The 25,536-nt window shown below is 37.6% G+C and overlaps 2 protein-coding genes and 1 long non-coding RNA gene across 12 annotated transcripts in view; 2 read left to right on the top strand and 1 right to left on the bottom strand.

Moving 5' to 3' along the window:
• The window catches only part of LOC311438011, a 29,161-nt gene extending 14,593 nt beyond the window's left edge, over positions 1-14,568 (bottom strand). The window contains exons 1-2 of one of the 2 annotated variants that reach the window (XR_014693892.1): positions 14,423-14,543; positions 10,942-10,995 (exon numbers count right to left, since the gene is read on the bottom strand). This is a non-coding gene — a long non-coding RNA (uncharacterized lncRNA). Of the gene's footprint in view, positions 1-10,941; positions 10,996-14,422 lie in introns of both variants that reach the window. The other variant, XR_014693891.1, reaches the window with a different exon arrangement.
• Positions 3,943-11,109, top strand: OLFML1 (olfactomedin like 1). The gene is made up of 3 exons (XM_084521970.1): positions 3,943-4,396; positions 5,382-5,670; positions 8,697-11,109. The coding sequence occupies exons 1-3, from the start codon at positions 4,271-4,273 to the stop codon at positions 9,473-9,475; spliced, it is 1,194 nt and encodes a 397-aa protein (XP_084378096.1). The 5' UTR covers positions 3,943-4,270; the 3' UTR covers positions 9,476-11,109.
• A 373-nt stretch (positions 14,569-14,941) lies between the features above and the next one.
• The window catches only part of PPFIBP2 (PPFIA binding protein 2), a 115,278-nt gene continuing 104,683 nt past the window's right edge, over positions 14,942-25,536 (top strand). For 3 of the 9 annotated variants that reach the window (XM_084521947.1, XM_084521948.1, XM_084521941.1), the window contains exon 1: positions 16,269-16,489. In XM_084521947.1, the coding sequence (XP_084378073.1) occupies positions 16,374-16,489 (116 nt within the window). In that variant the 5' untranslated portion in view covers positions 16,269-16,373. Of the gene's footprint in view, positions 15,018-15,966; positions 16,147-16,268; positions 16,490-20,715; positions 20,930-25,536 lie in introns of those variants that run through there. The other 6 variants (XM_084521953.1, XM_084521952.1, XM_084521951.1 and 3 more) reach the window with 5 other exon arrangements.

The raw sequence follows: 25,536 nt of genomic DNA, 5'->3' as shown, positions 1-25,536 counted from the left end.
TGTAGGGTCAACATTTTCGTTTCAGACAACATAACTGAAGAGTCCCAAACCCACTGCTCAGTCTTGCAGCACCCTGTTACAAACTCTTTCATGGCTACCAGTGAACTACAAAAACATGTTATTCAACATCAGTAAATGTTTTCTTCCACCAGCTAGTGACATTTAGTGACCTCAGAGGAAAAGTTACTTAAAAAGCTTTAACAGCTTTTCCAAGGATAAACAGATCCCTTCTCTCTTCTTTGAAAATGTAGGCACACAGGTTATGAACCCATTCCTTCAGTGCAACAATACAACACTGGAATATGATGAAGTAGTATAATGTTGGTGTCTACTAACCTCAGGAAAATAAAATAATAAATACCATAGTAGGCATTACAAAAATCATCTTTGGTTTTCATCCAGGTAAGATTTAATATGATTTTAATAAATAGTAGTTATGAATTACACCTACAATATTTCAAAAATATAAGCCAAGAAACACAAGAACTTGGCTTTCTCATCTGAACTGCACCAGATGACTGTAATGACCATTTTCTGTAAGTACTTTGAATTTAAACCAATCTCATTTTTATTATTTTTGTACATGTAATCCTTCCATGAATATGTTTAACATTCAAGAAAAATTTTAGTGAGAATATTCGCACTGTAAATCAAGCCAAAAGTAGCGATAATTTTAACATTAGTTTACAATGCATTGTATAATTCAAAGTTTTAGTTTCACATTTATACAAACGTAAACTTCCAAGTACAAGGAACAGTCTTTGATCAACACAATGTATAATTTTGAGTTTGCAACAAACGAATAGCGAATTCAAAATCATTATGTGTGGTTGAATTTAACTTCAGACTTAAACAATCTGTGGATTATTTAACTAGCTCAAAAAAAAAAAAAAAAAAAAAAAAAAAACAAAACACTTTTATGATTTCATTTTTAGAGCCAGTCCCCATGAGATTTTTTTTTTTTTTTTTTGCTGCACATTTCCAGTTCCTGTCAATTCCAGAGTGCTAGCTTTCACCATTTTGCAAGACTCGTACTGTGAACTTGTCATTGAAGCAGTAGATCACTAAAGCCTTCTAGCATCTGGCTTATGAGTAGTTTTCCATTCGGAAAACTATTATTTTGGACCATCTGAACCACAGTTCCTTCACTAAGTTTTATCTCATTCAGAGTTTAGAACTGGTGCTTTTCAGTGCTCCCTTCCAGTTTTATAGTCTGGAGCGCCGCCTTGTGGAAGCCCAAAGTTCAGCAAGTTTGTTTTTTAAATTGTGTATTGCATTATTGGTATCACTCCCAGCTCTGTTCTTATAGCAAAACAACATATAAAGACTTCAATTTGATTTCAGGCGTTTGCATTTTTATATCAATTGGATCAGACTCCAAGATAAAACAAAGCAGTAAAAAGAAAATCTTAGGCAGAATAGAAATTAAGTGTTGATTTTGCACTATGACAAAAGCCTTCTTTAATTTCAGAGATCTCAGCATTAGAAAGCCTCATCAGGTAATGGCCAATAGTAATATGTTTCTCAAGTCTTGTTCAAAATTAGAAAATACACATGTCAATTATACATGTTATATTAGTAATACAAAAACATTATTATGGTCCAGTATCAAAACCTACCAATGGTAGCATCCGGTTTAACCAGCTGAGTGCTAGAAACAAGTGTGTATATATTATATAAATAAAATAATATGTAAAAGTGAAACAGCAGCTTAAATAAGTTAATTATTTCCAAAAGCTAAAATTCACTTCAAATTGATGCTGACATCAATTTTAAGAACTGAAAACTCCATCCACAAACAGAGAAGGAGTTGAAATTGCCTTTTTTTTTATTTTAATTGGAAGCCTCAAACAGCTGTCAAAACAGACACAAAATAGCAAGAGTGAAATTACTGCAGTGAAGCAGCAGCACTGACAAGAAAAAAAAATGCCATCTTTCCTACAGAGAAGGACAAGAAAAAAGAAAAGGCACATATGCTCACATCAATATACTTGTTTCCTTTTAGATGTTTGTCTGTAAAAATCAAGATAGTAGTGGGAAATCTATTCCAGGATTAACTCATAAGAGAAAAAGTGTTGCTTAGGATAACCAATGTCTTTCTGTTCTGCTAGTGTATAATGTTCTGTATATGGTTCTGTATACTGAGATTGATGTCTTGCCTGATCTGCCAAGCAATCTTGCTTTCAATGATTATCAAATATGTATTTGACATACAGAGATAATATGTCAATGGGAAAAATAGATAGATAGATAAGTAGATTATATAGAAATATATATATGCAGAATTATTATATCTATATCTAGGCAGAACAAAACTCTAAAGTAAATAGTAGCTAAAAAAAAAAAATAAACCCCGGTTCTTAACCAGATGCTATAGCATGTGCTCTGAGAACACTGTGCATCCGACATAGAGCATCATTGTAATCTACCACGATGTAATGGCTTAATGAGCACAGTGATAGCAACGTCTTGTTAAAAGAAACCCTCGGAAACTTCTGGTCTCTCACCTACTTGGTAATTCTCAGAAAAGATGAAGCAACACTACAAAATGTAGTTTTTCTTATGTGGAGTGCTTACTCTTACATAGGACATTTATCAGTCAAAGTATTGTAGATAACTTGTCCCTCCTTTAAGATGAAGGAAATAAATTATATACATATTTATTGACATTTAGGTATGCTTTCTTGGTCATAAGTTTGTAATATTTTGATTAGGTTATTTTATTTCTTTAGGTAGTCTGGATTCAAACATTATTGCTCTGAGAGTAATAAATGATAGCATTCTTTTTAAGTTACAGACAATACTTGAGTAGAAAAGTTCAGACAACTCTCCACAGCATAGGAAGAGGCTACACATATAATACCACCACTCCTAAGGAAAAATTTTCAGTACGTAGTTCTGCTGACTGATACACTGACACACTCCAGTAAAATGCTGTGACGCAGTTACTGCCTTGCTTTAGAGGACAACCCAGACTACAGACTGCAATGGAAAAAAAAATGAAGCTGCTACTTTGAAAGAGAACTTCCAATCATAACTTCCTTTCTAGGGCTCAATTTTATAAGAATATTGCAAGAAAAGACTTCTGTACACCTCTGAAATCTGCTTATAAAGCATAAAAAACTGTACCCTGCAACAATCAAGGAAACAGAGGTTAAAATCTGCCTGCTGTGAAGTTTCCATGCATTCTGTCAATACTTTCATGCTTACACACAGGACAGTCAAAAACTAGAGGAAATCTGTCTAAGTTTAAAAACCTCCAAAGGAATAAAATGGAAAAAAAGCAGAGGTGGAGAATTCTGAGAAAGAGAAACAGAGACATCCAATTTGGCTTCAGATACAAAGGGACCTTTCTAACATCCTAACACGTAGTTTCCTAGGGAATACAATGTCAGTATTGCTGTCTCTCTCTCCAGAGAAGGCATTGAGTCAGGAAACCTATTAAAAATAAAAAATAAGTGTTATAATTGAGGATATGCTTATGTAAGATAATTATTATTTTTAAGTTATTGTAAGTAGAATTATTATTCTTTCTGAAACAAAAGGTCTATCAAGGACTCTATTATATTGACAAGGAACTGTGTTAAGGATATTGATTTTATCTGGAAAAGCACTGGCAAGAGAAAACAGAAACAAGAAGGGGAAGTTTTGTTTGTTTGTTTGTTTGTTTTTTTAATAATTTTATTTTTTTTATTTTCAGTGCAGTTGTAAATAGGCTGAATACTGGAGTTGGAAAAAGAAGTGCTTTAGATGGTGGTTGCTGAAATAGCAACAGACATTATGCATCAGAACTTCCTGGGAAGGAACAACCAGTGTTTCACTGACTTTTATGCTGTGCTGGTTTACACCAAGTACACCCTGCACAGCACTGGTCACATGGAAGAGCAGATGGGAGGAGAAAGGAAGGAAAACAAATTATTTTTATTTGTATTTAATAAAATTTGGCCTACAGGCTTTATGTGACTCAGTACTGAACATCTGGGATTGATCATAGGATCACAAACTGGAAAGCAGTGATCTGGCTTCTCGAAATATACACTTTCAGTTCCTGTTTCATAACTTCATTTTTTTAAATGATAAACTGCAACAGCCATTTTAAGTCTTCTTAATACTTCCAGCCTCAGTAATTTTAACTACTTTTTCACATCATGTTATCAGACAATTAAGTCTTTTTTAATTTTGGAGTGGCAGTAGTTTTGGGGATAGCCCTCTGTACATACATTCACACTATTAATTCATCATTTTTTACTTTCAAAAATTTTATGAGACAATGGTAGTCTTGCAACTCCAATTTTTGTCAGTTCTATTCCTCACAAGCATCATGGGAGAGGCCCAACATGTAATGCAAGATGCAGCACTGATGAACTACATCGACCGGCGTATCCTATCTTTGGAGGTATGTGCTATCTGTATCAATCAGTAATACTGCCTAACTCCAGGTTAGGAAATGCATGCATGTTCCCCTGTGTGTGTGAATACTGAATAATTTGTATGCTAATCAGCATCAGGAAGATTAGTTTCCAGCTTTTTCAAACAACTACGATTAAGTAAAACTGAAGCTAAACTTTTAACTATAGTGATTCCTGACTACCACATTCGTACTTAATGTAGGGGTATCCTTTCATAACATTATGTTTTATTGCTATCACTTGTATTTTATTACACCATCAGTGAGATTTAGGTAAGTGTTTAAAGTACAGTCACAGTCCATCCAAGGGAACAGTATAACCATATTGTCACCAGCAGAATTTTTGCCAAGTAGTAACAAGGAGATAGAAAAAAAACACAGGATAAGTTCCTGTATACAGATGAACCTAACCAAGAGTCATTTAAAACACTTTGTGTAACCTAGCAGTGTAATTAGGATCTGCACTTTAATTAGGAGTTGAAATAATCCCCTCACAGCTGGGAGACTGAAACAGATATTTGCTTTCAATTATATAGAAGGAGCAGTTCCTGATAACATCTGCAGTAGTATAAGTCTTTCATATATAGCTAAATCTAAATTCACTTGCCCTTGCAGTATTCTTATTTATTTAGAAATACAGCCAAGAATTTGACAAAAAAAAAAAAAAAACAAAACAAAAACAAAAACAAAAAAAAACCCTCAGATGTCAGAATCTACATCTTCCAAAAGCCACACTATGTATTAGAGGTGTGCTCTCTGATTACAAGTAATCGGAGAGCATGTGTCCTTACATCCCTGGCTATTTCTATTCTCCCTGTACATACACAGCAACAGACCACTGATTTCAAATAGATGGGGGGATTACAAAGAAGAGACTAACTAGCATGACTTCTAGAGTAATGATGAATGAAGTTGTAGTCTATACAGAATATACATGCATATCTATATATTTTCTTCTGTGTTTTAACTCAAGAACCGACTGGAAAAATGTAACCAAGACGTACTGGATTATGTTGAAGAATTCCGAGACTTTTCACAGATGGTGCTGTCACGCCTGGCAGGACTGAACAATTATGAGACTGAGGTTAAAAGTGAAGTAGAGAATTTGCTGACAAGAGTTGAACGAGCACAAAGGGACATTGACTATTTTGGATCTGTCACAGACTCTGATACTTGTGTAGAAGTAGGTGAAGACCTGGTGAAACAGCAGCTATTAGAAGCAGAAGAAGAAAAAAGGAAACTTAAACTCGTGCTTAATGCAAGTAAGAGCAGTTCACTTTTCAGAACTTTGATCTAATCAAGCCAGTTTCTCAGCCAATGCATGTATGCTGATACAGGGTTAACAGATTTTCACAAGTTACATGAATACAACAGATAATCACATGGTTTTGGGTGTTTTTTGATTCCCCCCCCCCGTTTTCTTACATATTCATCTTTGAAATATAGATAGATATGGGAGGAGTAGGTAAGGAAGTACAATTCAAATACTTATTTTTCAAATACTCCACAGCATAGCAAATCCATCCTTTGGAAGTTGCTTTTTATTATAAGATGTAAACTTATAAAATAATAATAAAAAATACTCTGAAGGTATGATGTCCTTACAAAGACCCTGAAGAATTGCCGGTGCATTTCAGAGTACAGCAGCTGTACCAGGGAATTAATGGTAGTCTTTGTTATTTGGAGTGGCCAAGGGTAAAAGCTTTGAGAGTAAACTCACAACTTCGTAAAACCTAACTCAATACTACATTTTCCTTCTATTTTACTGCCCTCTTCTGTTATTCTTTTCTCCTTCTCCCCACTAAGTACTTTATCAAGAGAACACACTGGCTTAGCTATGAGCAAAGCTCCCCTTTAATTTGAAAATGAAGTGTTAAGGTATCTAGTATGAAGAATAGATACAACCTATAACTTTTTTTAAACAAATTAAATTTTATAAAAATTAAAAAAAAATATATAAGAAAAATAAACTGCTCTTTTAAACAGCTAGGTGAAAGACCTTTTGCATCCTCAATTATACAAATCCACTAATTTCAACAGAATTGAATTGACTTAATTTTACAAATAAGCTGGCTATTTGTTCCTTCAGCTTTTCCAGCAACAGGGTATTAAAGCAGATTGTTAAAGTGACCACCTATTCTGTGTCTAAGCTCTACTACTACACTGTGTTTGAAAGCACTGAATATCAAGGTCTCTCTTTTCATATATAGTAACGTATAGTCTTTATTTATATTTAATACAACCTTTTTTTGAGAGCGAGGCAGAAAGTTTCAGAGAATTTTAAACTGCCTGTAAAAGACACCTGAAAATTTATTTTTCTTAGAGTCCACAAGGGGACTTTTTTCTTGTTGAAAGTTATTACTTTCAATTTTCTTGTAGCAGTGCATAGCAACTTTATTTCTGTCAACACCAGTCAGATGCTTGCCCCATTGAAGTCTATGAGAAACTAATCATCACATGGATGTTACAGTACTTAGAAGCAAGGCACTCTTAACCTGACCAAACAGTAACTCTGCCTCTGTGCTATGATACATTGCCAAGAAATTATGATTAATTTTTTTTTTCCTGGAGCAATTCCAGGACTGTCAATGAATTTTATCTATAATTCTAATTTTTATTTATTTCAAGTGCAACATTATTACTGGCATAGATATTAGCTCATATACACTTGAGAAGAAAAGAAAACAGTAGAATCACTTTTTTTTTTTTTTTACATTCAGTAGTTGAGAGCTCATCCTGCTTTGGGTGGAAAATATCTTCTGCATATTATGGGACACAACAAAAAAAATAGTGGGCTTTGAAGGTATCAGTGGAGAAAGCGGAAGAACTTTGGTATTCTTCCTGCTTGTCATGAATGAGCAGAAAGTATAGTTTCTCATTCTTCCTGTAAGCTGTTACAGGACAGCTAATAGCTTTTCTCAAGGAGAGACTCTTCACAGAGCTCAGATAGGAATCTGGCTATATGGCATATTTCTGCAGATGAGATGCTACTAATGCTCACTAGGTATCTTGACTCAAGGATTTCAGTTGTTTGTTTGTTTTTAATCTATCTGATCAATAAATGTTAGTTTCAGCAAAGCTGATGTAGCTTGCTCAGGGAAGCTGCATCCAGAGTAAGGATTTCTAACAAAGAGGCCAGGCTGTAGCAGCAATATTCAAATGCTTTGGTAGAGAATACCAACACACACAAATGGCATAAAGGTTGCTTTCTAAAGGCAATTGGAATCTTGCCACTGACTTCAATAGGTTCATATACAGCCAATAAGGGAGACTGGTTTTGCTTTCTCCATTTCATCTACTGCCAGAATTTCCTGCCTTAGGGCTTTGTTTGTTCTGTTTACTAAAATGGCTGCACTTCATTAAAGGCAATTCTTTAAACTTCAAATAGTGTCTCTTGTAATTTATGAGTGCCTGTGGTAAACAAGCTTGTTAATATGCTTTGCAGTAAAGTTCTTCCTGGAAAGGATGGTACCCAGTAAAAATCTTGCAGTCTAAATACCCAAGTCGTCACAAGCTTCATCTGTGCAGAGGGCATACAAAGCATAACAAAGCCATAAATATGACCTGTTTGCTGCTGGTGCCAGAATTATACCTACAGTGAGCTCCTAGTGTAAGAATCAATAACACAGACATCATACCTGTTCATTTAAATAACACATTAAAAAGTCAGTAATTTACATACATTAATCTATATATTTGTATTAGCTTTTGTGCTTTGTGTGTTTGGAAGGGGAAAGGGAAGAAAACACAGTTTTGGCTTTATGATGTTCTGGTCTCATTTGTCTTCTGATTATAAATGAAAAAAAAGAGGGAAAAAAGCAATACTGAAAAAAATTATACACAACGTATCAGAAAAATGGGTTTTAGTCTATATATCTTCAATAAGGGATAAATTTGATATCTTACTGTACTAGTCCAACAAGTCACCTCTTTGAGATTCATAATTATAGCTCTATAAAAGAGCAGATAGAAATAATCAGGGAATCACTAGCTGTGCTGTTGGCCTCCTGTCAGGTACATGACTAGAATCTCTTTTGGATAACATCGGTCTTACAGAGCAGAAAGCAACACAGTATGTGTTTATGAAGATCTTCAATTTCCTTAGTAGGAAGTGCCAAATAAATCATATAAAATTAACTTAAACTCTACTTGATAAAGCTACACTGCTGACCTTTACTGATATATTCACCTTGGCCTTATAGTTGGATTAAAAGGAAACTAAGAAAGGGAGCTAGAAAAATTCAGATATTCTAACATTTTATTGTTGTCTTTGGGTGTTTCCTTACAGGTTGCGACCACATGCTTGCAGGTGTAAAGTCCCTAAAGGTAGTTAAGAAGACGGGAGATAAGCATGGCTCTTGGACGAAAGATCCTGGCAAAAAGCATGCAAAGATTTATTTATTAAGTAGTTCAGTGAATAATGTTATTTTTGAATTCACAAATATCATGACATTCATGGAAAGCAATCATACGCTAAAAGCTCGCAGAATCACCCTGCCATTCCCTTGGGAAGGAACTGGCCACGTCATATATCAGGGTTTCCTGTTCTATCACAGACATGGCTCCTTAAATGAGATAATTAAATTCAACATCCAGAAAAGAAATGTAGCTGATCAAATGGTCCTGCCAGGGGCTGGAAGGATTCCTGCCTATCAGCTTTCTCCATCTACAAAAATAGATCTTGCCATTGATGAGCAAGGGCTCTGGGCAATCCACTCAGAACCAGAGACTGGAGGCAACATTGTTGTTACTAAAATCAACCACATAACCATGTCAGTGGAACACACCTGGGACACATCATGCAGTAGCAAGGATGCTGAAGCAGCTTTCATGGCATGCAACACACTCTATGTTGTGTACAACTTTCCTAGTGGAGGCACCTCACGCATACAGTGTGTTTATGACGTTTTGGGTGCTGTAAATACATACGAAATACCAGCACTGCATTTTCCAAAACGTCAGGGCAGCCATTCCACTGTACATTATGATCCTAAAGAAAAGCAGCTCCTTGCCTGGGGTGATGGATCCCAGATCATTTACAAGCTTCACACCACGCAAAAAGTTTAGATCCTTTAGCTGCCCCTGGAAGGCACTTGACAGCTAGCAGTCCCATGGCAACATGGTCTTCACTATGCATTAAAAACACATTACTTCCATCTGCTACAACCTATTCACATAAATTAAGGCTAACATATGCCAGTGATCTTAAAGTAACGTCCATTTAAGATTTTGTTAAGACCCTATTAGGAATTACATGATGACTTATCATCATACGCATAAAATACACACAAATTAGTCTTAAAAGACTAAGGTTCAAAAAAAAGGGAGTCTGACATGTTCTCTCCCAACCAAAACTATACTTTCTGCTTCAGTGGCATGGAAATCAGCTGAGAAGTCCTTTCCATCCAACACACATTATCCGACAACCTTCACTACCCTAGCTCACTGCATAAAGCCTTGTAAGCCCTGTCAAAGTTGCATGCTTCCAGAGAAGCAATCTATAGATTTAACAGCAGAAGTTTATTATATCACAAAGCAAAGGAGCATACATCCTCACCAACATTTGGTTTATATTAAACATATACTTCTTGCCTAATACATTAAGGCTATTCCTAATCACTGACCTAGTCTATATCCACCAAAACTCTACATTTTTGTTATCTGTATAGCCACACAGCCCATTTTTGTTACTGATAACACATAAATGGCAATATCTAGCTGCAACTATTTGGCTTCAATTTGTCACCTTTTTTTTTTTTTTTCTCCAGCGTATCACCGCTTGTAAGAGTGAATGTTCCTAAATGATGCATTCTATGCCATACAAGGTTTAACAGTTTTTACATAGGACTCCAATTGTTTCCTCTCTTATTAATCCACTCTTCGTATCTAGTTGTGAGGCATTTTCTCAGTACTTCCAATCACTTCTATTGCTCATAGCTAAATATTTTATAACCTATTTGACTCCAGCCAGTACCTGTACAGAAAACACATCCCAGATGAGCACTGTAGTGCAGGTGAGGGCATGCCACTGCTCAGTCCTAGTTTTGCAAATAACAGAAACTCCAGGGAAATGCAACATGATTTGTTTCAAAAGTATTAAAAAAAAAAAAAAAAGTCACACACTAGACACTTATGAAATACAGGTTTTGGCTTTGGTTCTTTGTTTTTTGAGTTTTAATGATGGTAGTATTTCTGTTTACTTACGAAGAAGAGCGGTGCTTGAAAAGCAACCCTCAGCTGTTTCTACAGAAAATCCATTTTGTTCTTTTCACCAAAAAAGAGCTGTTGTTTAGTTTAAAAATAGCTTCCACAGAACAACAAACATCAGGGAATGATTTTGTAAAGGAGTTCCAGAATACAACTAAAAGCATATGGACTGATGAGTTGCAACAATGCTGGTCTGATTTTTGCAGAAGTAATTATATCATTCTAAACAGCCTTAATAACTACAGCATTACTTCCATGTCACGGAGGCCGCAAGAAGCACAGTTAAAGACATTCTGGGGCTGAGAGTAAGGAGGACTGTCACTTACTTGCTGCATGATCATGGGTGAAAGGCAGATTAGACAGTTTGGCCTTTTCCTCATCTGTAAAATTACACACACAGAAATACATATTAACCACCTCTGCAATGCTTTGAGATCCTTACTGCAAAAGGACGTGTAATCTTTACTTAAGAAATAAAGGCTTTTTGACATAAATATGGATTAAGCTTGCTCTTTTAGAAAAGGCTTTCTTGAAGTATGCTATGCTCCACACTGTTACACAGCAGAGAAAGCCTCCATATATCAACAAACAACCATCCTGAGCCCACACAGGGCAGTCTCTGAACCTCGCTGCCTGGGAAATCCAAACTCCATAATGAATCCACAGAGATCCTAGTTTTGATAAAAACAAAGTCCTGTATGGATGGGCTTCAGTAGGTTATTTCATATTGCATAAAATAAAGAAGATTGAAAAAAGGAAAAAGAAAACCTAAAAAAGTAAACTAATAAAGTTCTCACAAATCTCAAAATTGACATTCAGTTACAAGAAGGAGCAAGGTTTCAAGCCTTCTAGTATGAGAAATATACATGAACAATAAAACAATTTGAAGAGCTGAAATGCCTAGATGTTAATCCTGATATTAATTTGTTGGCTAACAATTTCTGTGCAATCAGAAGGAAACATATCAGAAGGTGACATTACTAAATTAGCCTGTCTCAACTGTTTTTAAGCCCTTTCATGACAAAGGCCCCCACAAACTTCCCAAGGAATTTCCTCCATCAATTCACAAGCCAGCCACTGGAAATTTCTTCCTAAGGCATAACTTTAGCTTTTCTTGCTGCAATGCATCCCCATTATTTTTTGTCATGTCCAAAATAAGAATACAGGAGCAGTCTTTTTTAAACAGAGAGTTATAAAACCCAATAGCCAATTTGAAAGAAGTACCCAGAAAAAGGAACATAAGAACACTAAGTTTATAACTCTGCTTATAATGATTCACGCCAGAGAGACTGTCTTTGTGTCAGTATCACTGAAGACTTTTCTTTCATGAATTTGCCCAGTTGCTTCTTATTTTAAAGGCCCAGTCTTACATTGCCTCCTCTATGACTGCCCATTTACCACAACTGAAGATTAGAAGACAAAGCGTCAGTGCAATTTCCTGTGGGTATATTCAATTTGAAAAAGTGATACCGTGTCATGTGGATGGATGGCTCTCCTGTTAAGAGTCACAGAGATTTTCTTTGGCTTTATGCTCACACTGTATTTTTCCAAAAGCAATTTTAATGTGTCTGCAAGATGTATGCTGATTTAGTGCCAGCTTTCCAGTGCCACATCTGCAGTTGGTAGAAACAGCCTCAACAGAAAAGGTTTTTAAGAATAAGTGCAAATTCTGATTTAAAGCCCTAGCTCTTCTCCACATGGACCCAAGAAATGCCAGGAACCATCTACAATCAGATATTTCAATCTTAGAGGCAATCATTTCTGAACTATGTTCAGACCATGCATTACTGTGAAAAAAGTGTTATCTCCTATAAAGATCTCAAAAAGTTTTTTATTTCAGAAATCATTTTTAGCACAAGCAGTTTTGTTGAATACTATGATTTTCTTGTTTTGACCACCATTCTAGAAGCTAGTCATCACAACCAGGAGAGGAAAAGAATGCAGGATAAATGACAGCAATAAAGTTAATGCGCATAGCTCTAATTTTACAGGTTTACAGTTTAAGTTTCAGTAGACAAACTCAAAAACCCTCCAAACTAGCCCACATACTTTTCTTCTCATGACATTAACATTATAAGAAAAAAATAGCATAATCAACATGCAAGGAGAATACAACTGCATTCCTGGTCAGTCCAATCAACAAAAATGTATTAAAGTTTCAAATAATATATCAATCATTTCCCCAAAGTACTAATACCATCTTAAAGATATTTTAATATATTTTTTCTTATGAAACTTGTACTAAAAACAATGTGTTTTTTTTTTTTAATTTCTAAAATCAATAGGCATAAAAGATAAATATTTGTTCTAAGCAATTTTAAGTTCATTGTCTATGGTATCATATACTTGTATGTTCCAACATGTATAGGTCCACGCATATAAATAGGAAAAAAACAAGGGCACACAGCCACAAGCATGAAACAATTTATCTACACCATAGCAGTTTTGCACGCAAAATCAGAACCACAAAATTTTGCATCCTAGGCTTATTTCATGACCTGAATCAATGCACTTTCTTTTTTCTCTTTTAAAAGAAGAACATTTGAGCTTTCCCCATTGACAACCATCCAGCTACTCCTACAACATAACCCTCCAGAGGTTTCTCAGACACAGCATAGCACTGAAATCCCAGGAGCACAGTTAAGTTGCAGTTGATTTTGCAAGCTACAGTTTTAGTGACTCCCTCTAACAGAGCTGTAAGGCAAGGAAGGAGCTGCTTAACATATTTTTCCAGCTAAAGCAAACTTTTTGGCTACACAGTTATGCAAATTTAATTTAAAAATTGCTGCTACAATATCTGTCTGATGTTACTCACTAAATTAAACACTATTAGTATTATTATTCATTTACAAAAAAAAAATCACAATTTAATTTCACCCTTGTTTGTGCCCATACTAAAAGAATTCTTATTTCCTTAAAAACCGGTCAAACAACAACATCAGGTGACTGACTGTCCAAGAAAAACAATAAGGAATGTTTGCAATTGAGATATGAATACTTTTTGAAAAGGAATGTGATGCCATCCTTGGGAACAGAATCCCAGTACCTGACAGTACACAAGCAAGAAAAAGTAAAAGCTAAATTCCTAACCCTATTCATTCCATTGTTTCAGGGAAACAAGTATTTCCTCTCTATATATTTATACAAGTGTACTAAATAAAGTCAGCATTTTCAGGCTCTCCATGAGTGGTGAACTAGGCTTTAGGCCTGAATGTTATATTTGCTGGTGGTGTTTTGTTTTTTTGTTTGCTTTTTGAAAGGAGCTTAAGAAGTAAGCCTTTTCTGAAAATTGCTTTAAAAAAAAAAAAAAAAAAAAAAAAAAAAGCGTGTGACAAGTCTTTACACCAATAACAAAATAAATAAAATAAATAATATTTCTCAGGCTGAATATGCAAGTCGCAAACCAAACCTGGATACAGAAGACTACCACCTTAAACAACAGCAATATCAAAAATGCCGTCACTGACATACCAGCAAGCAACTGCGATAGTTACAAGCATGCAATAAAGTCTAGTAACAAAATAAGAGCCAAGCAGCTCTGCTAAAATGGATATCACAGCCACAGTAAAGACAGCTGACCATAATTATTTCCTGTTCAGAAAAGCACTTTTTGGAGAGAGAAACCTTTAACTAATTATTACCATAACAAGACAAAGAAAGCTCACATTAAGCTCAAAAAAACAAAAACAAAACAAAACAAAAAAAAACACAAACAAAAAAAAACCACACCATTATGTTATATCACACAATAACACTCACAGCTTAACTAGACTTGGAAGTTGAAAATAAAATTGAATTGCAAACTACCTGAAAAGGCTTGCTAGCTGTCCAAATATCAAAATTAGCAATGCTTATGGGAAAATAAAATAAAATGAAATAAAATAAAAAAACTCTACTTTTATTTGAACTAACAAAAACCGTAGTAAAACACAGAACAAGCAGCTTCAACTTTTAAACAGATGAGCATATTCAGATGCTTATACAGCTGTAATCAGTGTGAAATCACAACAGGATTCAGAGGTCATTTGCAATGAAACACAGGTTTCCTCGTAATCTACCAAAACTCATGCAGCTGTGGCATTGCAATCAAGCTAAAAACAATCCTCTTGAGAGGGCTCATGATGGTACACAAATAGTTTCCCCACCAGCTCTAGTTCCAGTCTGGTATAAAGAAATCTGGAGGGTGTGTAGCTTCTACTGTCAAATCCTAGTCTGAGCCCTAATCACCTGGATTAAAATATCCATGTCTTCTGCCAGAAAAGTATTTTTAAAAGGCATGATTCAAGTAGAACATGTGTAATTTTCTAACTGAAAACATATGTGTAGGTAGCTCATGGTAAAGGACTTAATTTGGATTTGTTTGCCTCTAACCTTAGCATTTACAGCATGACTTTAATATGAGGTAAGATCTATGTATCTGCAGAGACAGTTAAGTTCCAGACATATACCTTGATTTGGGTGAAGACAGCATGATAACTTGTTTTGGCCATGCAGAAGAAAGGAAAATCTTTATGTAGCTTTTATTTACCAACCAGTGATTATTTACCAACCCCTAGTAATGCTTCCCAATTTATATAAGATCTGCTATAAAATCAAATATCCATAATCTTACATTGACTTAGAATCTTGATAACTGGCTTTCAAGTTCATGGACGATATAAAGGAAGCCTAGCAAATGTGTTTTTAGTCATTTTTTCTGCTATGAGACACTCAGTCTCCTACGCTAGTTAATTTTAAAAATAAAAACATAGGAAGAGATACTTTTATTGTTATTTCTAAAATCCTGTGAAAGCATAGTGACCGGGAGGTAGGTGGACATCTTTCAATTAGGCATGCTGCTTGAAGCCAGGACAGAGAAGAGATGCATTAGCAGTTTAGAACTGCTAAAAAAACTACAGTCTTGGAGAGACAGAACGTGTTTTTAAGTGCTAGGTCAAGTTTCAGAAAACCAAAAGGTTATCTGTGAAGGCACAGAAAGTAAGAAAGGGAACATGCATGGGGAAGTGTCCAGAAGTCTGACTCTGTAAAAGGTCAAGAAAGGTTCTTTGACAGGAAACTTTTATTGGGTAGTAACAGACTACATGCCCCCCAGGGAATCTGTAAAACTAGGAGTTCCTGTTCCGGGTGTCAGTCATGGCCAATTACTTATAATTTCTGAGCTATGCATGCTATGGCACACGCATACAGGTTATCAACTCCTGGATCTGAGACAATCATTAGAGATTGGGTCCTGCTGCTTTTTATTGTAGGTGATGATTTGGTTGTGGGGTTGTTGGAGTCCTCTTGCAGTAGATCTTAGTGACTGCTTGCAGGCCAACCTTTAAGATAATTTTAAGATGTGTATCAGCCAAAGATTTTGTTATACCTGACTGACACATTGCCTGATCTTATTTAAATCTCCATAGAATGTATCATTTATCTTTGTGAAGTCACATTTTAGCAAATACCACAAAACGCTGACGAAAGGAAGCTGAACAGTAAACCAAGAGCTCTGGCATGTGACTGAGTTACTGCATCTCAGCTGAGTCATGGTAAGTGACCTTGCCTGCCCTTGCAAACATAGAGGTCAGATGAAAGCGGTTTAAGCTAATCTTTACTGCCTGAGAGTTGCAACAAGTTAAATCAGATGCCATGGTTTGCTTCTGCAGCTAAGCAAACAGTATTTTGTTATATCAGACTTACTGAATTATAAAGAAAATACGCTGGAGCTGTCTGAGGCTTTTCTCTATAACAAAGATGGCTTCTTGCATCCGTACGTATGATTATAAGAAAAAAGAACTGTGCATTAACAACTGTTAAAGACAGAAGTGATCAAGAGCATTATCTGGAGAAACAGAGGAGAGAGAACCTTGCCTTGCAGCTCAAAACTTGCAGGTAAGACTAACTTGAAGTTTTCCTGCTGTTATGATCTCTCCTATTTTTGAAGCTAGTGGATTAAAAAATAAATAAAAGCTCAGAAAAATTGCATCTTACTTGACTCAAACCTAAATGCTGGCTAGAAACTTTTGCCAGAAGGTAGCAGAACAATGGATACGTTTTTAGCAGATAAACAGTTTAATAATGTCTTATATAACTGAAAATACTTTCTAGCATGTATTTTTCTACCATTTCTTAACACATAACTTTTCAAACGAATTTAGATAAACACGAAATCCCACAGTGTTCAGAGTTAAGTCTGACTCAAACAAGCCTTGTGGCTCATAATTACCTCAGTATAGAAAATAGAGTAACAGCTTATATGGTAGACTATTCTCTATCCATAAGCAGACAGTAACTTACAGCAAAAGCTCTATTTTCCAGTCTGCATTAAGAAGGTCTCTCCATGATGGTTACAGCAAACTCGGATGCAGATGTTATAAACAGCTGTCTGTCCAAAACGGCTGCACCTGCCCTCCAATAGTTTTTTGTTGTTGTTTGTTTGTTTGTTTGTTTTGTTTTGTTTTTCATTTACTGTGGTAGACTTGTCAACCTACAACCCTCCCCCGCCCAGGTCCATAGGGACCTACTAGTATATACCTGAGAGCTGAGAAAGTTAATTCCAAACACTTTCAAGATCACTCGTACTTGTTTTGGAAGCTGAACGCTAGATGGAGCTACGTTCTTGTGGCACCACTGGCTAAACTCAGCTAGTTACAGCTGTCTGACATAATCCCAACTAATTAAATGCTAGCAGCCAGACCAATAGCTTCTTTACAAGTGTTTAAAAACGCTGAACAAAAGTAACAGTACATTTCTGAAAGAGTTCCTAAGAGCTCCATTTGTCCATTAAAGACTTCTGAAATTTAAACAAAAGACTGGAAAACAATTCAGCTAAATAAGCATAGTATTCTCTAGGAAATGTGTCTATATGTTAAGGAATAAAAATAAGTGTATTTCATCTGACCTGGTGAGAGAGAGAAATCTGAATGAAGGAAGACTTTTATATTGTATATACTGGTACGGAATTCTTGGAACTCTAAATTGAGAGAGAAAAAATAGTATATTGAGATTTAGTAACAAGTACCTCTACTTGTCCAGATCACAAGAAAATTTCAAGCCTAATTTTATGTAGAAACAAGATATGTTTAAATAAATGCTCATCTGGAATATTTCACTGTAACTCCACCAAATAATGACAGGAAAAGAGGGGGGGGGGAAATCTTGTCCATTACAAATGAACATACATTTTAAAAAAGTTTCAGAGGGTAGGAGAAGGCTTTCTACCTAAGGAGAAGAAATCAGTAATTTCTGGCAACAAATTTCCCTTGAAGATAAGGCAGGGTAAGCTTTCTAACAAAACATAAAGGATTAGCTGTATGGAGTCAATGGGGAAGCATTCTCTATCCCATGATTACCAGTCTACAGTTTATTTAACAAAATTTACGAGAAAGGAAACCTCTGAGTGTTTAAATGGCTTGTTTGTTCATAAACGAGTGATTACACAGTGCTTGCAGCTTTCGGTCCTGCGTCATGTTATTTGTACGTAATGTTTTAATGCTGGTATTTCATACAATGTAGTTTATGAATGAGTACGGTGATTTGGGGAAAGAAGTGAAATTACACTGGCTAACCTTTACTGTAGTCTTCTTGGACAAAAGCTCAGTAAAGGAGGACAAGAGATCTCACACATCTCTTGTGAGAATTCTCGAGTAATTTGCTTATAAAAAGTTAGAATTGTTGGGACTGGATTTTACCTACAGTAGATGAAGCTAATTTACTCTTCCTTATAAACAGTGTAATTAAAGCTTTATAAAAACTTTTCAGCAAATATAATGGCAATTTGGATCATAGTGCATGGTAGTTATATCTTATGGAGATAAACTGTTTGAGCAACATCTAGGAGGTCACAGATAACTACGCCGATTTCAGATACAGAAGAAATGAAAATGGTCAGTAAAGCAGCACCCAGCAGTGCTCTCTTTTGGGGTTCCTAACTTGTTTTTTCTTTTTTTTTTTTTTTTTCTGAGGATGATCTGTTCTCCCTGAATAAGCTTCATTGTTGTATACGAGAGGCCAAGACTTAACACAATGCTAGCTTTGTGACAGTAATGTGTCTGCACTAGTGCAGAAAAGAAACCACTCTTATTGACTGGGAATTCTGGAATGGTAATTAGCCAAGAGGCCAGGACAGCTGAGGGAGTGCTTCTGAAACCTGCTACACTGAGACATGGAATTAACCCACTTCAGTGAAAATCGCATTGAGCATGATTTAGGACAGACAAGATCAACAGGATCAAGTTAGCCCAAAATACAGCAATATTGCAGAAGTATCAGCACCAAACACAAACAGAACACTAAAATGATTACATGCGAATATCACAGCAGTAGCAGGACACTGGTTTGCGTTCTTTGCTTGCCCTGTGCTGCTTAAGCTCTCTTGCTTCTGCCCTTCACTGCTTATGAAGGGAGTGGCAGTGATTGCACCAACTCTCTGTTCCAGGTCCTTCCCCTTCACAACACCAGGGCAAGGCCACACTCACCTTCCCATGCACTGGCTGGCAGCACTTTTTCCAACAAAACACTGGGGTACAGCATGTGCCAGCATGGGCTTGATAATTACAGGCGTGAACACGAGAAGAGGTAACAACACTACGTGGCCATAAAGGGGTAAATGAGGTCCCAGCTGCTGCTTTCATCATGTGGAAAGTCACCCAGACACAGGTTTTAGACCATCAGCAAGGATGGCTGGGGAAAAGAATGAGAAACCAGGTTGGTGTTGAAAAAGTTTCTCAGCTTTGTCTAGTTGGTTCCAAATTCCACTGACCCTTTCCCAAACAGTTTGACACTGCAACCAACAGTGCTGTAGTGATACTTTTTCATATCAGCACGAAGGATACAAGTGTTATCAACCATTATAATTTTGACCATTCCTCCACATGACCTATTTAAGAAGACTACTTCAAAGCTGAGAGGTAGACAAGAGAAATTTGAAAGCAAGCCAAATGAATACACAGCCTCTGGATTCTTGCCAATTTTAATTACTCTTTAGCATGTTCAGAGATGTTTCAAAGGCACTCTACTTCCCATTTTCTCTCTTCCCCACCTTGGGCATGTTCGCTCTGTCACTGAGGTCCAATTCTTTATTTGGAATACCTGGTATGTGATTCATAGTCTTGATCTTGTGCAGAAGTTTAAGAGAAGACTAAAATCACACACAACTCTTCACAAGGTCAGAGTGTATTGGTAACAGGAAGCAAAATATCTAAATGCTTCAACATTTACAAATACAGGGCAAGCTTACACTAGCCAAAAGGGAATTTTAAAATTGAGCATAATTGTTATATATAATTACATTTAAAAATCATGCGTATTAACTAAGCTTAGACTATTTAGATGGAAGTCAACAATGTCACAGAGGTAAGAGCAAACTGTGGTGGCTGAAATACAACTGCTCCACAAACAGCCAAAGGTGTGCGTCTTAATTACATTGCTTGTGTTACAGGTACTCGAAACTCTTTATCTCTCTTTCTGCTAAATGTTTACTGCTGTTTAGTCAACTCCCTGGAAAACTGACATAACCAGAGGTACTCAGCAGAGGCATGCCGTGAAAGAGCTGTGTCAGTATCACATGTGGGATAAAAACAAGGCAGCACAAAACCTGCTGGTGCTTCGCTGGCCCGAAGTAAAGCCTCCATGAGCAAAACGTGTGGAGTGTTTATTGTTACTCGAAGAAGCCAGGAACCTCTACAGACAGCAGCCACGTACCTTGTGATTGTGAGTCTGTTCTGTGCGTTGCTTCCTTGGATGCTTTCTGTAACAGAGTTTTGTAATTGTAAACGTCGCATTAGAGAAGCTTTTTAGAAGTAGGGTCGAAAGAAATACGGCTTAAAACGCCGTATCGGTATCATTGGTCCGTGCTATCTGACTGAGAAAGCACTTCTGATTTTTAAATCTAAGCGCTAAAAATGTCTGATTTCTGTGTCTGTGGAGAAAGCATATCGGTTTTCTCGGTTAATACCGTAAGGCTTTATTTAACCTAGAAGCCTTGTCGAGGTAAGGATCGGCGTCACCAGGGGGCGGCCCCGCAGCCAGCAGCGGGTAGGGGGGGGGCGCAGGCTCCGCGTCCCTCGCGCCCGTGAGGCGAGCCCCAACGGTCCCCCAACGGCTCCCCAACGGTCCCCCAACGGCTGCCCACCGCCCTGTGGCGCACCTGGTGCCGCGGGTCGGTCCCCGCGGGCGGGTGGTGCTTGGGGGCGCCGCTGCTGGGTCGCTTCTCCTCGGGGGTGTTTTTGTGAGGACGCCGAGCCGCTGAGGAGGGTTTTTAAGCCGACCCGGCTCTGCTGGAGGGTAAATGCTCATCCTCGCCAAGTTGTGAAACTTGAGCTCCGCTAGCAGGTAAGGAAATGAGGCGGTGGGTGGCGGGGCGCCGCGCTCCTGCCTCGGAGACCTCGGCAGCTCCCCCTCACACCCCGGCCTTTAATTGAGAAAAGTAAATGAGGATAAAGGTGTGTTCGTGGGGGACACAGGGAGGCTGTTCCGGGCTCCTCTACCAGCGCAGGGAGACAGGCGGTGAGGAGACGCCGGCTGCTGCCCAGCTCCAGGGCTCAGCGCCTGTTTCCGTGGTGCTGTGGCAAAAATACCCCCCTGAGCACCTGTGGGAGCGATCAGTGAGCGTGTTTGCGTGTTTCTGTGTCTGATCGCTTGTTCAGTTCCGTGGGAGGCAATGTCAGACTCGTTTGGTGGCATCTGCCTGTATGTGGGTGAAGCGAGCTGTGTGCCTTTGAAGGTTTGCATGCGCTACACGCGATGTTTCCCTGCTCATAGACGTCTTCTCCAAGGTAATTATTCTAACTGCAGGGGTTTGGCAGGACAGGGAGTAGTATGGGGCACTTCTCTGTGATTCCTGTTTTTTTTGTTGTTGTTGTTTTTCTTTTTTTCTTCTTTTTTTTTTTTTTTTTAACAGGAAGTAGCGCTGTGAGAACAGGTGCACATAGCGTGAGGGGCTTCATTCTGAAACTTGTGTGGAAAGAGTAGATGGGGAGGTGAAGGAGGCTGAATCGCGGCTTTCCAAACATACCAACTTGCTTTGCTTGTGTTCCTGACTTTGATTTGGCTCTGCTGTGCTAACTTCCTTTTATCTTCCTAATGGAGAAACGCTTGGAGTAGAACTTGTCATACCAGAAGAGGGAAAGGACAAATTGTGATAAGCCTGAACAAGCGTGGATTGTTTTTAAGTGGTCTGGATTTACCCTCCATTTGCTGATATTCCCAGTTTGAAGCAATGGGAAGGGCCTCTTGAACCTAAAGGAAAGCCCATGTAAGTTAGAGTTAAAAAAGAGCTCAGAGGAACCTTAGGGTTGTCTTCTGGACAAGTATAGTTTGTTGCCAGAATAGGAGAGAGAGAAAAATGATGTCAAGTCCCCCAAAATGGGACTTAAGCTGAGGGATAGCTCAAGACTAATCTTGGCACTGACAGATGATGTTTATGTCTGCTGTTGACATGCATGATATGCCTGTAACTGTTTCACATTAGCAATAGCCTCACTTCTTAAAACATAAATGCTTTATTTATCCATGCCAGGTAGTAATCAAGAGGCTTGGCAAAATAGCACTTTATCTATCATACATCTGGGACTCTGCCCTATGGGAAACATCAAATTAAAAGGAGGGGGCAGAAACTGGTTAATCTCCTGTCTGGCTGAAGCATGGTTGGAATTGAGCTGGGAGCGTTGTTCCCTGGTTCCTAGTTCCCTTGCCACTTTTATCTTCTGTCTCAGGAAGTTGAGGAATTAGAGGAATGGTGGCAGAGGACACTGTTAGTACCATCTTATTTCAGTCCGGCTACTCCAATCATATCATATGCTAGAAGCAAGGAGGACAAGAAGGAGGTAGGGAAGGAATGAGTAGAGCTTTCTGGGTTCTTGAATCAGTTCTTCTCCCTGTCCAGCCTGTGTTGAAGGAGAAACTGAGGCAGGGCAAAAGAGTGGTCTCTGCCTCCTTTACATCCTTTCCTCTATCATGTTTCTGTTGTACTGAAGTCTCTCTTACTTTAGACCATCAGTGCAGGCTGTAAGGCAACATAATGTGACTTTATGTGGTACAGTGTGTTTGAACCGATGATGGGAAGAGAACAGATGGAGAAGAGTAAGTGAAGACCTTAAGAACCACCTTTTCTGAACACTTAGATAGGGTCAGCAACAAGGGGGAAAGCAGAGGATATGGTGCTGTGAGTACAACAGAGAGGAAAATGAAAAAACTAAATATGGCCCTCCTTTTTTGTTGTTTTTTGTTGTTGTTGTTGTTTCTCCTGTGCAGCTGTGCTGCTAGCCTTCGTTTACCCAACTTGTTTCCACTTTTCCCTCTCTCTTTAACAAAACAAAGCAACAGAATCTAAAGCACTCATCCCTAGACACACCTCTCACTCTTATTAGACTATTCAGAAACAGGCCAGAAACTTAGTTCGCTTTCTCCACAGCTAGGGTGCAAAAGTGTTTTAAATTGCCTTTTAGCTCAAACAAATGAAGGCCTTGACCTGGTAAGGTTAGCAGAAGTATAGACTCTCATAGGTAATGCAGAGCCTCAGCGGGCTGTTGCTTTAGATGTTTGTAATATGATTCAGAGGATTTATTGTATATCAAAGTAGAGAAATGATGCATAAGGAAATGTGTTTTGTAATAATGATCACTCCGTATAGATCCAAACTTTATCATTCAATGTGCTGTGCCAAGCACGGCTGTTCTGCATTTTCCAGAAATACTGATAGTGTAGAAATGGTAGTGCAACAAAACACGACTCCATTTATGGTGGTAGATGAGAAACCTTCAAAAGGCATATTTCTGTTAGGGAGGTTGTATTACTCTAATCTGTAGAGGTGTTTATCATTTATATCTGCCAGCTCATCCTCAGAGTTCAGTGAATTCAGCTTCTTAAATTATAATCTCCAAAGTCTAATCAGCTATTGAATAAAGTTTAGGCAGCAATAACTGGCCTTGGAGGCACACTTGATCAGTTACCAGTAGATGGGTGTGAAATCATTTAGCATGGGTAACTTAATCCCTTGAAAATTGTCAAATTTAAGCCATGATCCAATTCTCTAAATTTTCTCCAGTTTGCTCTTGTATTTTGTGTGCTATCAACTCACCATTACTTTGAAGAGCTGAAGAAACTGGGACTTGCACCCCACCTACTCCTCAGTTTGTTCTTAAACACTGTCTAAGCACCAGCTCTGAGATGGATTTGAAAAACTGTGATGGCTTGAGTTCCTTCCTGCCACCCCCTTGTACAGCACAGTATTTTCTGGTTCTTTTGGTTTTAAATGCATGCACATTAACCAACAAACTAAAGCTGCTTTTTGTAGCTAAGTGCCTCTGCCTACATGTTTTAGCAGGATGTTTTTATTGCGAGTCTCTTGTGACCTTGTAATGTTACAGTTACCTGTTTTGCTTCCCTGCCTCTCCAGGTGCTTATTTGCTATAAACCCCAAGTGCTATTTCCCAATAGTACTTTTCTCTTATTTGGCAATTCATTGATGTGGAGAACAAAGAATTTCAATTAAGCAGATAATTCCTTTCTGAAAGAAACATAAAAAGTTAATCTTAATGGCACAGTTGCCTGTGTATGTCAATTTGTGTATTTTGTTTATACTGTAAATCTGCCAAGTTACAGTGCAGTGTTTTAAAGGACTGTATGCATGACCTGGATTTTAAACTCCACTTTGATCACCTGTAAAGCAAGCTTGTTTTGAATATTTTGTAGTTCACTAGTATTTCTGGAAGACCTGTGACCCCAAGATGCTGAGTATTTTCATACTGATCAAAGAGAAAAATACTCCCATAGGTATCTTCACATGCATAAGACAGTCCTGACACATAGTTTTCCTATTTAGCTTCCTGAATTTATCAAAAAGTAACATAATTTCCATTTTTAGGATGCATCTTTCAGCATAATCTTTGAGAAAGTGCTATTCTTATCTCTGTTGGAGAATTAATCCATTTCTATTGCCCCAGTGCTCTCCCACTCTGAATTTTTTCGTAGCTTTCTTGCTGGAAGTGTGAGTCAGTTTATCTACTAAATAGGTCCCCAAATGTACTGATCCTAGATTAGTTTCCTGCCTTTATAGTTGTAAGGTAGCATATCCCAAAAGAAATCAATTAGGGAAGGGTTTCCAAATTAGTTCTCTGCCAGATATCAGCAAGCTAATAGGGAGCAATTTGTGTTTTCCTCAAGTCTCTGTTTGTGATATATAAAATATATTCTTACTTTATATTTATTTTATATCCATTTAAAAATATATGTTCATCTGTTTAGCTGGATTATCCAGGTAAAACCTCAAGTAACTAAAGATCAAAGATGATTGAATACAGGGGAAAATAGAGTCCTTCCTGGTTTAGAGAGAAGAAAAGATATGAAACCCAATGGTAACCAGGTAGTATGTGGCAGATGTCATGCCTGGAATGGCAAATGATAGATCTGACTTTCAGAAAGGTGCAATGACAGAGTGTGAACTGCTGATTGTATGAGAGCTCTTTTGCATTCACCTAAGGACATGGTGCTATGTTGATGATGGTTTCCTGACGCAGATGTGAATTTGAAGAAGCCAAATCAGCAGGCCTGGTTTTCTTTCAGCAAAGCCTAACATTAGGCTTGAGGGATGAAATGAATTGGAGGGCTCAAAGTTAAAATATGTTGAATGGCAAGAGGAGGATGAGTCCAAAGCTTTGTTTGGTTACGTGTAGTTGCTTATCAAATGCTGAATGTGAGTCTTGTTTTCTTCAGAGCAACACTGTGAGGTGTATGAATATTCAGGGAATGATTCACTTGCTGGCCATGTCTTCATACTCTAAAATCAACAGATTGTATGCGAGTTAATTACTGAAGATAAATCTAAGCTGCTGAATTCTAATCTGGATTTCATGCACTGACAGTATGGCAACCAAAGTTTTACTTCATCCCCTTCTGAAAACAAACCTGATTGTTTTCCAAATTTAGAGGTGATTTAGCTG

Source organism: Aythya ferina, assembly GCF_964211825.1.
Source record: "Aythya ferina genome assembly, chromosome: 5".
Taxonomy (NCBI): Eukaryota; Metazoa; Chordata; class Aves; order Anseriformes; family Anatidae; genus Aythya; species Aythya ferina.
Note: the sequence above shows the minus strand (reverse complement) of the source record. Positions and strands in the feature narration are given on the sequence as shown.

What these genes read in the sequence shown, in the direction of transcription:
- OLFML1 (XM_084521970.1), top strand. Translation starts at nt 4,271, where the DNA reads ATGGTAGTCTTGCAACTCCAATTTTTGTCAGTTCTATTCCTCACAAGC. An exon ending in GGCGTATCCTATCTTTGGAG is followed by an intron (nt 4,397 to 5,381) that starts GTATGTGCTATC and finishes TTTTAACTCAAG; the next exon opens with AACCGACTGGAAAAATGTAA. An exon ending in TAAACTCGTGCTTAATGCAA is followed by an intron (nt 5,671 to 8,696) that starts GTAAGAGCAGTT and finishes GTTTCCTTACAG; the next exon opens with GTTGCGACCACATGCTTGCA.